At 35.8% G+C, this 15,325-nt stretch overlaps 1 protein-coding gene and 1 pseudogene across 4 annotated transcripts in view; one reads left to right on the top strand and one right to left on the bottom strand.

The window, feature by feature from the left end:
• The window catches only part of CEP350 (centrosomal protein 350), a 153,634-nt gene that overhangs the window by 60,399 nt on the left and 77,910 nt on the right, over positions 1 to 15,325 (top strand). For all 4 annotated transcript variants that reach the window (XM_045877234.3, XM_045877235.3, XM_064594184.1 and 1 more), the window contains 7 exons: positions 4,537 to 4,723; positions 7,113 to 7,333; positions 7,692 to 7,855; positions 11,214 to 11,324; positions 11,774 to 11,914; positions 13,692 to 13,828; positions 14,616 to 14,738. In XM_045877234.3, the coding sequence (XP_045733190.1) occupies positions 4,537 to 4,723; positions 7,113 to 7,333; positions 7,692 to 7,855; positions 11,214 to 11,324; positions 11,774 to 11,914; positions 13,692 to 13,828; positions 14,616 to 14,738 (1,084 nt within the window). The remainder of the gene's footprint in view (positions 1 to 4,536; positions 4,724 to 7,112; positions 7,334 to 7,691; positions 7,856 to 11,213; positions 11,325 to 11,773; positions 11,915 to 13,691; positions 13,829 to 14,615; positions 14,739 to 15,325) is intronic.
• LOC123846131 (small ribosomal subunit protein eS27-like) lies at positions 742 to 994 on the bottom strand (annotated as a pseudogene).

The following is a 15,325-nucleotide window of genomic DNA, read 5'->3' on the forward strand; positions in this document are numbered from 1 at the left end:
TTTGCGGGGCGCCTGGGTGGCTCAGTCGTTAAGCGTCTGCCTTCAGCTCAGGTCATGATCCCAGGGTCCTGGGATCGAGCCCCGCATCGGGCTCCCTGCTCGGCGGGAAGCCTGCTTCTCCCTCTCCCACTCCCCCTGCTTGTGTTCCCTCTCTCGCTGTGTCTCTCTCTGTCAAATAAATAAAATCTTTAAAAAAAAAAAAATTTGCTAATCTAGTAATGAAAAATGGTATCTTATTTGAGGTGGTTTTCATTTCTTTAATTGTTAATATTTTTATATGCTATGACTTTTCATTTTTCCTTTTTTAAACTAAATTTTAATGAAAAGTTGTTATCCTATTACTGTGACTACAACAGAGTATATTTATTTGTTAGTTTATTTTTTATGTGGTAAAATACACCCAACATAAAATTTGCCATTTTAAGTATTATTTTCTTTCTTTGATTTTGTTTACTCTTTTTATTTTTTTAATCCAAAATGCATTTATTGGGATAGTTTCCACTCATCTTGATTCAGGGTGCTTTTTTTTTTTTTTTTTTTTTTAAGATTTTATTTATTTTTTTGACAGAGACACAGCGAGAGAGGGAACACAAGCAGGGGGAGTGAGAGAGGGAGATGCAGGCTTCCTGCTGAGCACGGAGCCTGACGCAGGGCTCGATCCCAGGACCCTGGGATCATAACCTGAGCCGAAGGCAGACGCTTAACGACTGAGCCACCCAGGCGCCCCGATTCAGGGTGCTTTTATTGCTGCTCCTGCCTGAAGGAGCATCCTTCTTTAAGCCTTGCTTTTCTTCCTGGGGGCTGGCAGAGGACAGTGGAGCAGTCAGCACACAAAACTACCATTTGTGCATGGCTAAAGACAGTGGTGCTTTTGTAGCATCCTGGGTACTTCATGTCCATGAAGGAGGAGTTGGGGCTTGGCACCAGGTGCATCCTCTTATGCTTCCTCTTCTCCCCTTTTGGGCAAGTGGCGGAGGTCCTTTGTGAGGAGCATGTTTTCATGGGGAGGTCATCACCACCGGAAAGCTATGTACACTTTTTTTTTTTTTTTTTAAAGATTTTATTTATTTATTTGACAGAGAGAGACACAGCGAGAGAGGGAACACAAGCAGGGGGAGTGGGAGAGGGAGAAGCAGGCTCCCCGCAGAGCAGGGAGCCCAATGCGGGACTCGATCCCAGGACCCTGGGATCATGACCTGAGCCGAAGGCAGTCGCTTAACCAACTGAGCCACCCAGGCGCCCTTTTTTTTTTTTTTTTTTTAAAGTAGGCTCCACATCCAGTGTGGAGCCCAGCACAGGGCTTGAACTCATGACCCAGATCTCAAGACCTGAGCTGAAATCAAGATTTGGATGCTTAACTGACTGAGCCACCAAACACTTTTTTTTTTAATTGAAGTATAGTTGACACACAATTACATTAGTCACAAATACACAACATAGTGATTTGACAACTGTAATTATGCTATGCTTACGGAAAGTGTAGCTACCGTCTGTCACCATACGGTGCTATTACAACACTATTGACTGTTTTTCCTATGCTGTACCTTTCATCCCCATGACTTAGTCCATAACTGGAAGCCTGTACCTTCCACCCCCCTTCACCCATTTTGCCCATCCGCCTATCCCGCTTCCCCTTAGGCAGCCACCAGATTGTTCTCTATATCTACGGATCTGTTTCTGCTTTGTTTTTTTGTTCAATTGTTTTGTTTCTTAAATTCCCACATACGAAATCAAAAGGTATTTGTCTTTCTCTGTCTGCCTCATTTCACTTAGCGTAATACCTTCTAGGTCCACCCAGGTTGTCACAAATGGGAAGATCTCATCTTTTTTTATGGCTGAATAATATTTTGTGTGTGTGTGTGTACACACCACATCTTTATCCATTCATTTATTGATGGACAATTAGGTTGCTTCCATATTTTGGCTATTGTAAATAATGCTGCAATAAACATAGGGGTGCATATATTGTTTCAAATTAGTGTTTCAAATTAGTGTTGAATAAACACCCAGTAGTGGAATTACTGGGTTGTATGTATGGTATTTCTATTTTTTATTTTTTGGGAACCTCCATACTGTTTTCCACAATGGTTGCTCCAATTTACATTTCCACCAGCAGTGCAGAAGGACTTCCCTTTCCTCCATATTTTGACCAATACTTGTTATTTCTTATCTTTTTGATACTAGCCATTCTGACAGGTGTAAGGTGATACCTCACTGTGGTTTTGACTTCCATTGCCCCAATGATTACTGATGTTGAGCATCTTTTCACATACCTGTTGGCCATGTGTATGCCTTCTTTGGAAAAAATGTCTATTCAGGTTCTTTGTCCCTTTTTAAATCAGATTATTTGGGGTTTTTTTGGTGTTGAGTTGTGTCAGTACTTTATATATTTTGGATATTCACTCCCTATTGAATATATCCTTTGCAAATACCTTCTCCCCCTTATTTTAACCATTTTAAGTGTCCGGTTCGGTGGCATTGAGGTGTTTTTTTTGTTTTTTTTTTTTTTTTTACACTGTTTGCAACCATTATCATCATCCATCTCTGTAACTTTTTTGTCATCCCATACTAAACTCTGGGCCCATTAAATAAACAGTGACTTCCCATTCCTCGGTTGTTGCCCCTGCCGCACTCCTGGCAGCCACGATTCTACTTTCTGTCTTTGAATTTGATTAGGCGATTTAACTGTTGCTAAATGTACATTTCGGTGGTATGAAGTACATTCACGTTGTGTAGCTGTCACCATTGTGCATCTCCAGAACTGTTTCAGCATCTCAAGCTGAAACTCTGTTCCTCTAAGTAAACACTCTCATTTTCTCTCCCCCTTGTCTCTGGTAACAAATGTCTACTTTGTGTTTCTATGGATTTGCCTACTCTACGTACTTGATGTAAGTGTATGATCATACAATTTAGTCTTTTTGTGATTGGCTTATTTTAGCATAATGTGCTTTAAGATTCATCCATGTTGTAGTGTGTGTCAGAATGTCCTTCCTTTGAGGCACCTGGATGGCTCAGTCAGTTAAGCATCGGACTCTTGACTTCAGTTCGGTCGTTATCTCAGGATTGTGAGATCGAGCTCAGCTTTGGGCTCCATGCTCAGCGGCTTGGCTTGGGATTCTTTCTTTCCTTCTGCCCCTCCCTCCCTCACCTTTCGCACTCGTACATGCGCGTTCTCGCTCTTAAAAAAAAAATAAAAAGAATGTCCTTCCTTTTTAAGACTGAATAATATATCATTGTATGTAAGTACCACATTTTGTGTATTCATTCATTGTTGAAGGACACTTGGGCTGCTTCCACCTTTTGGCTACTGTGAATAATGCCGCCGTGAACATGGGTATACAGCAAAATTGTTTCCTTTTTCATTTTCTTTTGATCTTTAACCATATATCTACATTAGAAATATTTTTGCTGTCATTAAAGTGTATATGCAGTTCTTTTTTCTACTTTTTAAAATGTAACAAATTTTTTCTCATGTTGCTATTGAAACATAAAATCAGGCTGCCCTAGACTTAAAGTCATGAGACCTGTTTTTATGTTTTATTTCTGTGTGACCATGTATCCTCTAGCAAGTTATATAGCTTCATAGATTTCTAGTTACCTCATCAGTAAATTGAGCATATGGTATTCAGTTCATAAGATGTTTAAGAGCGATAAAGTAATATATGTGGAGTGCATTTTTAATTACAAAGTGCTAGTTAATGTTCAAGTTACTATTATCTATGTAATTTAGACAACTCTTCAGTTGTTGGAGATTTAGGTCAAAATTTAAAAAATTTTAAAGTTTTACATTCAATATCATGCATAATTTTTGTTTATTTCAATAATCTCCTTAAGATACACCTAGAAGTAAGATTATTCTGAGTCAGAAAATATGAGCAGTTGTATGAATCTGGCTATGTAGTTCTTGTCAAAAAGTTTTTCAAAATGATTGTGTAGTTCAGTTGGCTTTTTTTTTTTTTTTGAAGATTTTATTTATTTATTTATTTATTTGACAGAGAGAGAGAGAGAGAGAGAGAGCAAGAGAGGGAACACAAGCAGGGGGAGTGGGAGAGGGAGGAGCAGGCTCCTGGTTGAGCAGGGAGCCCAATGCGGGGCTCGATCCCAGGACCCTGGGATCATGACCTGAGCCGAAGGCAAACACTTAACGACTGAGCCACCCAGGTGCCCCGCCCCGTTTAGTTGGCATTTGATGCTGTTTTTCTCCCAGCTCTGGGTTTTATCCTTAAAGGTCTTCAAAAGGTTACTTTTTCATAGGGATAGAACAGTACTTCATTCTTGCTTAATATGCTTGTCTATTTTTTACCATTTTATTTAAGAACAATTTATTTTTTAACATCAAGTGGGAGTTGTTAATAGAAGAAACTTTATTCTTTTTAAACGGAAGCAGAAGGATGAACTACTTTATTTTATATATGAAAAATAACTTCTAAGAAGTCTGATCTGTACATTTTATTACTTTCTTGAAATATAGGTATCAATTATTTCTCAGTAGCTTCTGACATTGGGAATCAGCTTTATAAGAAATTTGCTTTATAGGGCTGGATTCACTCCCTGGAAATATTCAGAACTCACTTCTTGACGAGGAGAAGGTACACTCTGGCTCGGAACGTGGCTCTCATCAAGGAAAGAAATCTGGGACCAGTAGCAAACTTTCTGTTAAAGATTATGAGCAGACTCTTGACACTGATAGCATTCTGGAGGATCTTTCTGGGCATTCTATGAGGTAAAGTAATGTATATTTTGTACCTGTAATTCATATTTAATTAAAGTTATAATATCATTGATGTTCAGAGAATCCATTCAATAAATTGCTGTATTTTCTGAATAGACTGGTAGTTTTATTCATAGCTTGGGTCTTTATATTTTAAAATATGGTCATCTCTCACCTAAACTATTACAGCCTCTCTCAGGAATACTTTGCCTCTAGCACAATCCACCTTTCTATTCTAAATGCCATTGCCACTGTTGTTACCTTGAATCAATCCTTTGACCAAGAAACTGCTCTCCTTAGGGTATCCTGGGAGCTCACAGCTACTCTGTAGATGAACTCCCAAGAACTGAACTTTATTTGAAGTGTTTCACTAGGCTACCAGAGACTATCTCATTTCCTTTATCTATACATTTCTTCTCATCTGTGTTCATCCACTCTTTCAACACAACTACTTAGCATCCTTTTGTCTCATCTGTTTCTTCCTGTGAACTTTTCTCTCCTCAACTTATTTGTTGACTCAAGCAGATTTTGAAATCTCACTCTTATAATGATTACAGAGAGCTTGCATACTCTTTTTTTTCCTTCTTTTTAATTATCATACAGTATTATACACTGAGTCTGTGGCTTATATATGACATTTTGTGATTGTTTCATATGCAGTTTCTACTCCTTTGTCTGCATGGCTTTTTATCTATTGCACTAGTTTTGTCCTTCTGGAAATTTAAGCTATGAGAAGACATGGATTTATTTTTTTCTTTTAAAACTAACTGTTTGCTTTTTCTAGTACAGAGTCACATACAGATAATCAATTTTAATGCTTTCATGTTGTAAATCTTACATTGTTAATTCCATCATTGCTATGTTTAAAATGGAATTTTAATTTTTTTGTCAGAAAACTTTACCTTTCCTTAGAGGTATTCATGATAATTTATTTGGCAAAATCTGCAAAGTTAAACATTTCTAAAACAGAATCCACAGCCAAATAAGTTTGATAAATGCCCCATACTATAGAATAGACTTCCCCCACCACCTTCCTCACCTATAATTTAAGGCTTTGATGAAGAGGTGTTCACATTTTTAAAAAAATAATTAACGTATTTTTTTCTTTACTTATTTGGCTATAGTCACTTTCTGTCCCCAAGCGCTTTACTTTTCTGTCCTTTTTATTTTTTGGAGAATTTATTAACATCGTTGGAAGCATAGTTTTGGAAATGCTAGTCTAGATGAATCTTCTTTGCAGAGCAAATACAAATTCAGTTTGTAAAACCACAAGGTGAGATTCAGGCAGAGTACTTGGGTTTTGATACTGTGTTGGAATTCTTTCTTGGAAATCTAGTAAGAGACAGAAGTAATAAAATTATTTTTCTGTTCCATAAATGAGGTTGTCAGACTATTAGAAATAGTAGTTCTCTAGACCATCAATAGTAAATTAAAGGTCACTGTAAACAAGTGAGTATCTCTCAAGACTACTTTTATTCAAATACTTATATGCTGGATTTAAGAGAAATGTCTATCTTTGAAAACTATCTCCTGGTTTTATTAAAGCTAAAAGTAAACTTGTTTTACTATGTGAAAAATATGTTAACTGGGCTAACTTGCCTTATGAAGTATCTTTAAGTAATTTATTCAATAAATGAATGTTTAGTGCTTGGCAACATCTTTTGGTTATGAGAAACAGTAACTTTAATGAGTCTAATTTCTCAGAGAGGGGCTAGGCATGTGCCTTGTATTGAAATAAATACATTAAGAGTTATTATAATCAGACTATTTATGAGAGGTTACTTCTTACTAGAAAGTGCAGGAAAGAACTATAACATTAAAAGATAGATGAAAACAAATTACATATAAAGTACTTAGAGATGGTTAGTAGGAAAATAATTTTTTGCTGTGACTTTTTGGGTTAAGAGGAATAACAAAGGAGTGGATTTTGTCATTTCTTAATTTTTAATACAAAATGATAACTTTATTCTCTTTCAGAGATAGATTTTAAGACATTTTTTATATGATAGGCTTGACCTTACCTTTTATATATGACTATAATTTTATTGCTATATGAGGTCTATGTATTTTAGAAGGTTTTGCCTCATACTGTAATAAGTGATTCATTGTATATGAATGTTGTAGAAGAAAGAGTTAAGTGCCAATTTAATTGAGACTCCTTTTCTATTTTATTATTTTGGGCAGGGTTTGTGCCTGGCTCATTCACCACTGTAAGTCTAGCAATGAGAGCCATACTCAGTCATTCATTCAACATGGCAACTATGTTGAATTATTAAATGCCTGAATCACAGCCTTTTAAATGTCAATAAAGAATGTAATGCATGATATTCTTATGAATTGTTTAGCTGTCTCTTGAAGTAGTTTTGCTTTCTCTAACGTCTTTATGAAACAAAACTTCTAGTGTCTCATCAGACAAGGGAAGATCTCAGAAAACTCCAACTTCTCCTCTGTCTCCAAGTTCCCAGAAATTGTTGCAGTTTGACCTTCCAGGAACTTCATTAGAAAGATCTAAATCCTCGGTAATAACGCCTCCATCTATAACAGGATTTAAGCCTAATGTACCTTTTACCGATACGAACCTTGCTGCCAGCAGAACAACTACAGAGATGGCCTCAACACCAGGCAAGTAGATCTATGCACTTGTAATTTAAGATACTACTTTTGTCCCTTAAAATCCATTTTATTTCAGTCGAACTGTAGGGAAATGTTATCCCATCAAGTGAATGTGATTACTTTTTGAAGTATTCAAAATTGTGCGGGAAAAGAAATATTGAAAAGCATGACAGATTCAACAGTGGTGATTTTTCCCCTTTTGCCAGCCTGAGTCAGAACACACCTGGAAAATAGACACCGTGCTAATTAAGTCACTGTCTTTCATGCAATGGAAAGCAAACTCTTTTTGGTTCTTAAAATGAAAAATGAGTTTCAAAAATCTGAGAGGTCGTTTCTTTTACATTTGACACTTGCTTATGCCTTCCAGGTTCTAAGCGCTTTTCTCCTGCTGGCCTCCAGCATCGTATGGCGGCAGAACTCAGTTACCTGAGTGCCATTGAGGAGTCAGTGCGCCAGCTATCAGATGTGGAAAGAGTTAGAGGCATATCACTTGCTCAGCAGGAGAGTGTATCTCTGGCTCAGATCATAAAGGTATTTTTGGAGTTTTCTTCTTTAGCTTTCTGTGTTTTTTCTCTTTTCTTTACTATTTAAAATAGTTTCAATGATGAGGTCAAAAACCAAAAACCAGCACACAAAACTTTAACCTGCTAAGTAGAAAAAAATAGTCTTGCCATACGGCACCTATAAATAACCCTGGGGAAAACTGTCATATAGAGTACTAAAAAAGTTAAACATAGAATATTTGACAGCAGAACAGTAATTCAGCCATTTTCTCTCAAATATTTCATTTTCCTCATTCTTTATTTTTTTATTTTTATTTTTTATTTTATTTTTTTTTAAAGATTTTATTTATTTATTAGAGAGAGAATGAGAGAGAGAGCATGAGGTGGGGAGGGTCAGAGGGAGAAGCAGACTCCCCGCAGAGCAGGGAACCTGATGTGGGACTCGATCCCGGGACTCCAGAATCATGACCTGAGCCGAAGGCAGTCGCTTAACCAACTGAGCCACCCAGGCGCCCCTATTTTTTTTAAATGACTGTAAAAATCAGCTCATCAAGCAGTTGTCAATATTTTCTTTCATTGACAAATCAGAGATGACTGAGTTTTTATTGTTTTGTTTTTAATGCTTTATTTGTACCAAAAAGAAAAGTTTCTGAGATCCAGGTATTTGATAAAGCCAGGATAATGTGAACTTTTCCTTAGCTAACAAAAATCCGATAAAGTTAGAAGCAGTGTTCTGATGTGGAGTTGCTGTTGCTATCTTTAAAAAAACAAACAACAAAAAACCCTTAGTATTTACATATAAAATACACAGATTTTAAGTGCGTAGTTTGATGAGTTTTGATCAATGTAACCACAACCCTAATCAAAATAGAGAACATTTCTGTCACTTCAGACAGTTCACCCATGGACCTTTTCAGTTAATCCCCTCTCCCAGAGGCAATTACTATTCTGATTCCTAATCACCACAGTTTATTTTTGCCTGTTCTAGAACTTCATATAAATGGAAATATACTTCGTACTTCGTTGTGTTTAGCTTATTTTATGTGGTATAATGTTTTTAAGATTCATCCATGTTGTTGTATCTGTTGTTTTGTTCGTGTTGCTTTTTTGCTGAGTAATATTCCATTGATCAATATAACATAATTTGTTTATCCTTTCTCCTCTTGATGTACATTTGTATTTTTTCCAGTTTTTGGCTATTAAAATATTCCTGTTACGAATATTTTTTACAACTCTGTATTCAGCATATGTTTTCATTTTTTTTGCTTTAATACCCAGGAGTGTAATTGCTTGGGTCAAGTAAAAGTATATACTTAATTTTATATGAAACTGCTATACTGTTTTCCAAAGTTGTTGTACTATCTTATACAGCAATCTATGAGAGTCCCAGTTGCTCCACATTTTTGTTGTCATTGGTATTCTAGGCATTCTAGTGACTATGAAATAGTATCTCATTGTGGTTTTAATTTGCATTGCTTTTATGACTGATGAGGTTAATAATCTTTTTGTTTATTTATTGACGATTCTTACATCATCTTTTGTGAATGTCCAGATTTTTTGCCTATTTCACATAATAGGGTTGTATATCTTATTTATTGTTGTAGAAGTTCTTTATATATCCTAGAAACAAGTCCTTTTTAGATATATTTCAAATACTGTTTCCCAGTCCTTAGCTTGCCTGTTAATTTTTTAAAAAATTTTTTTTGTCTTTTCATTTTTAAACTATCTTTTTAAGTGCAGAATATTTTCATGAAATCTAGTTTTTAATTTTTTTCTTTTATGGTAGTGCCTTTTGTTTTCTAAGAGATCTTTGCCTACCCTAAGATGTTAAGATACTTTAACAAAGATATTCTTTTATGTTTTTCTAAAAAACTTTATAGTTTTGGCTTTTATATTGTGTGAGCCATCTAGTTACTTATGGAGTGTGAAGAGGGACCAAAGTTCATCTTTTCCTCCATCTGGATTTTCAGTTGTTCCGTCACCATTTTCTTAAAAAGACTTAAATTACCTTGGCACCTTTGTCAACAGTTAAGTAATCACTTATATGGAGGTCTATTTCTGGACTCTCTTCTTTTCCATTGATCTATTTGTCTATCCTTAACACCAGTGCCGTACTGTTTTACTATGTCTTTAGAGTGAGTCATGAAATCAAGGTGTAATTATTTCAACTTTGTTCTTTCTCAAGGCGGTTTTGGCTATTCTAGGTTTTTGCATTTCTATGTAACTTTTAGAATTAGTTTGTTAGCTTCTACAGAAAAAAAAAAAAAGGCCTGGTTTTTTATTTTTACTGATTTTGATATGACTGGCATTGAATCTGTCAATCACTTTGGGGAGAGAATTTACATCTTAACAGTATGTCATTTTCTAATTTGTGAGCATCATACCTCTTTCTATTTAGGTTTTAAAAATATTTCTCTCTGCAATGTATTTTTCAGTGTAGAGACCCTACACATTTTTAAATTTATTCCTAAATATTTTATGTCTCCTGATGCTGTTGTAAATAATTTTTTCTCAATTTTGTTTTGCATTTGTTCTTCCCAAAATACTTAAAGACCATTCTTTGTGTGGAACTGTCCCATACTTTTCAAGGAGTTGAGCATTCTTGCACCTCTCCCAATAATTAACAGTAATGCTGTCCAGTCATCATGACAGCAAAAACTCCCCAGACATTTCCAAGTCTCTTTGATGGAGACTGGAGACGGACTGGTAACCACTTGGTTAAAAATCACTGGATTGGGGAAATTGGCCCCATTGTAGTGGCCATTACCTTGAAATCCAAAATAGTACTGAGATTTTCTACCATTTTAGGGATACATTATAATTCTGGGCTTCCAGATTTGTACAGGGCATTATATAACTTTATACACAGCCTTTCCACCTTTAGAAAATCTGTATTTAGCACTATTCCAGAAGAAGTGAAAAAATATAAACTGATTGATAGTGTTGTATGAAATAGTGGAAAGAAAAGGTCCTGGCGAGAAGGAGACCTTTTCTGGGGCAATATTTTCATGAAACTACTCCTGTAAAGCCAAAATAAAGGAATCCTAAAATTCTGTTATCTTTATTTTTACACATAGGACATTTTAATCTCTTTTAAAGAGTTGGGTACTGTAGCTTTTGCTTTAAAACTAGCTTTTTGGTATGAGTTCTTAGTCCTGTATGCCTTGGAAATTTTTTATGTTATTGCATTATTTGACACATGGTAGGTGGTCATTAAATATTTTGATAAACTATTTAGGACTACCCTGTTTGCTGTCTTTACATTCTAATTGGTTGCTTCAAAAAATATTACGTTAGGAAAATAGTATTACGGGTAATATCGTCACTGTGTTAAAATGGTTTAGTATTTTAGAATTAATAGTTGATCTTTTTTTTTTTTTTTGAAGGCACAGCAGCAACGCCACGAAAGAGACTTGGCCCTTTTGAAATTGAAGGCTGAACAAGAGGCTTTGGAGTGTCAGAGACAGTTAGAAGAAACCCGAAACAAAGCAGCTCAGGTACTTATGTTTGCAGCAGGCACTGGTTCTTTAAATCTAAATTTGTATCTTTGAAATCACTTTGGTATTCTTTTAATTATATAGGAGTAAAAAAGAAAAGATACAATAATGCTTTAGTACATTATGCCATTATGGGTTAATTTCATGTCATTTGACTCTTGTAGCAATCCTGTGAGTTAAGTTAGTCAAGATTTATCCCCAATTTAGAGAAGTGGAAGCTGAGGTACATAGTAGTTACTTGCCTAAAGAAACATCAGCTCATGAATGGTGGAATTAAAAATTAAACTCCAGCAGTAATTTTAAGACTCTAAACTCTAGATTTTAAGGCATGAAATCCAGATGATAGTCAAGTGTTTTGTTTTACAAGGCATTTGAGCCATGAAACACTTGGGGTGGGGAGAGACTGAGACATAACAGAAGTTCTCTTTTTTACTCCCTTTTATTTTCAGGTCCATGCAGAATCCATACAGCAGGTGGTCAAATCACAAAGGGAAGTAACTGAGGTCCTGCAGGAAGCAACTTGTAAAATAGCCGCTCACCAAGCAGACACTGCTCGCCTCACCACAGATGCGGCTCGCCAAATCTGTGAAGTAAGGCCATTGAGAAACCCTTTTCTTTTTAGTCAGTCTGAATAGATTTGGTCTTAGGAGTTTCTAACATCTAGCAAATACGTACTTTTGATTGGTGACTTTCAGTGGGAACCATACATTATTGAATTAGGAGGCATCATTTATTGCAGTATGTTGTACGTGTGATACAGAGGCAGAAAAAATGGAGAACTCTTAATGTCTGCCCTTGAGTAAGCTTTTTAAAAATGTGTTGATTTTATTGATGTGTAATTTACAGACAATAAAATATATCCATTTTAAGTATATTATTTGATGAGTTTTGACAAATATATAGATATAGGTATCTAATCAGATATACGTATCTATATCTACATATTTCTGTGTCTTATCTATCTGTCCATCCCTGTAAACACCACCATAATCAAGAAATAGAATACAGTTGAATCTTGAACAACATGGGTTGAAACTGTGAGGGTCTGCTTATGTGCTCAGTTTTTTTTGACAAATACAGTACAGTACTATAAATGTAATTTTTCTTCCTTAGGATTTTCTTAATAACATTTTCTTTTCTCTAGCCTACTTTATTATAATAATACAGTATAAAATACATAAAATGTATAAGATATGTGTTAATCAACTGTTTATGTTATGGATTAGGCTTCCAATCAACAGTAGGCTATTTAGTAGTTCCATTTTGGGGGAAATAGAATTTATCCACGGATTTCGGCTGCTTGTGGATTGGCACCCCTAACCCCCATGCTGTTCAGAGATAACTGTATTTCCAACACTAAAAAGTTTCTTCATGCCCCTATCTAGTCCGTCCCCAACTTCAGTCCCAGGAAGCCATTGATCTGCTTTTATGAAGATGATTCCTTTTCACCTACAGTGATGTTAGTGTCTTGTCTTTTACTCTACCAAGGATAAAGCCAGAAATAGTTTTACTGTTGTCTGTATATGGAATATCATAATCTATAGCTGTAGTTTCAGTTTATTTTAGGTGGTACAATTTAGGATTGTTTGTGAAATGATTCTGTTATTAATATTAAAAAGTCAGGAACCTACTGGGTTGGGTACTATGGGATTGTGCAAATAAGTGTAGATTCTTTTAAGAAAATTTTAGACAACATTAGCAAAGATTTCAAAAACACTTCAAGTTGTCAAGGCAGTGATTGAATGAATACCAAATGAATAATACATGCAGCAGTTGCAGTAGTGGCGAAGAGTAGGGAAAATACCTCACATTTTAAGTCAGAAAACGGATATAGGAAGTAGTAATTCAGTTGATTCTTAAGATTTATTTTTGGTGGGGCGCCTGGGTGGCTCAGTTGGTTAAGTGACTGCCTTCAGCTCAGGTCATGATCCAGGGTCCTGGGATCGAGCCCCACGTCAGGCTCCCTGCTCAGCAGGAAGCCTGCTTCTCCCTCTCCCTCTGCCTGTTGCTCTGCCTTCTTGTGCTCTCTATCTCTCTGTCAAATAAAATCTTAAAAAAAAAAAAAAAAAATTATTTTTGGTTTATTATGGCTTATTATATGACTTGAAGATTTTGCTTTAATTCATAGGTTGCTATAGCTAGATGAAACCTTAGAAATCTTGTGGTCCATCCAACTCTTTATTTTTATAAGGAAGCTGTTGAGACTTAAAAAATCTAAATGACTTGCCCACAGTGTTTTACCTATTAATGGCAGAATTTATTTGGTCTTAATCCAGTGATCTTTCAAAGACACTGTGCTCCTTCTCAGTTTTCTGTGATTTTTTTTTTTTTCATATCTACTTTTGCCTTGTGTGTGTTCTCATTTAGATGGCAGAGTTGACTCGAACTCATATCTCAGATGCCATCACTGCTTCAGGAGCTCCCCTGGCAACGCTATACGACCACCACCGACAGCATGCTCCAGACTTTGTGAAACAGCTGAGAACCAGAGCTGAAACGGATAGGTTAATATTCAGTCGTTCAGCTAATACGCAATGAGTATCTCCTCTGTCCCAGGCACTGTTGTGGGTACTGGGAATATAGTTATGGGCATACAGTGTAGTGGGGAAGGTAGATATTGTAATCAGATATTCACTTAAGTGAATGAACACTTACAAACTGAGACAAATATTATGAGAGAGAAGAACATATACCCTGAGACATATAACAAAGGAATTTGAATAGCCTGGGGGTACAGCAACATCAGAGAAGGTTTTCCTGTGGAAGGAAAGCTTATGGTGAGATCTAATGGATGAAAAGGAGTCTGTGATTAGATAAAGAATAGGCAGGTCAGTAGGAAGAGAAAATGAGGGAAGAATGTGACTGGAGGCAGAGAACAAAGGGGAGAATGGTAGGAGATGATGCAGGGATCAGATTATGGTAGGACATTGCAGACCTTGCGGATTTTGGAGTTTATTCTAGGAACAATGAAAAGTCATTAGTTTCTTAGGCAGCCTGGGTGTTGTGATCATGTTTGTGTGTATTTTTTTACATCACATTTCAACTGTCTCGAATTCATAGATTTAAGTCCTTATTCACATTTATTGATACTTCGGGTGATATGTGTTTATTTCTCATAAAGCAAAAGATACTCTTTTCTATGAGTGAATGTCTTTCTTAAATACTTTGTTATAGCTATTTCATAATTTCTATTTATTCAAGATTTTATCTCATATTAATATTAAATGACATTTAAAATCCTTCTCTTATAAGAGACTTTAAATGTTTAATCAGTTTTTATTCTCTTTGCAGGAAAAGTCAATCTGTTTCACTCTCTCAGAGTAAAGAAGGGACCCTTGACTCAAAGCATCAGAAGTATTCCCCTTCATTTGATAGTTATTCTGAGTCTTCAAGATACAAGAATCATGATCGAAGGTGAAAACACTTTGATTTAGTAAAGTGTGATAAATGGCTTAGACATTGCTTTCTTTTTTTACTTCTTAATCTCATTTCTTTAAATAAAATAGTGTCTTCCCTTCAAAGTTCTGACTCTCCCCTATTTGACTAGCTGATTTATAAAATAGTTGTTCTGTGTAATAATGTAACTACCATTCCTTGAGAGCCTGCTTTGTATAAGCTCCGTGTCAATTTCTTTTTCCTGCCTTTAATCTTCACGACAACCTTCCAAGACAGATATTGTCCTCTTTTATAGTAGGGAACAGAGGCTCATGGAGTTGCTAAGAAACTCACCTAAGGTCACATAGATAGTAGCACACCAAGGAATTGAACCTTGGTTTATCTGGCTCCAAGGCCTATGTTTATTGGGCATTGCTTTGCTAGCATCCATATTTCTTGACATTACTGTATGTACTAATTGTTATAATTATAAAAGAAGATCGAATACTTTGTCATTGGTTCTTGCATGGTGTTAACATCTGTAGTTTTCAATTATGGTTCTATCCTTGGATTAGAAGATTTTCGAAGCTCCTTTTCCAGCTTTCTTAGAGGTAGGATACCTACAT

Source organism: Mirounga angustirostris, unplaced genomic scaffold, assembly GCF_029215605.1.
Source record: "Mirounga angustirostris isolate CCGP_5_RB_7025 unplaced genomic scaffold, mMirAng1.0.hap1 SCAF_6, whole genome shotgun sequence".
Classification (NCBI taxonomy): Eukaryota; Metazoa; Chordata; class Mammalia; order Carnivora; family Phocidae; genus Mirounga; species Mirounga angustirostris.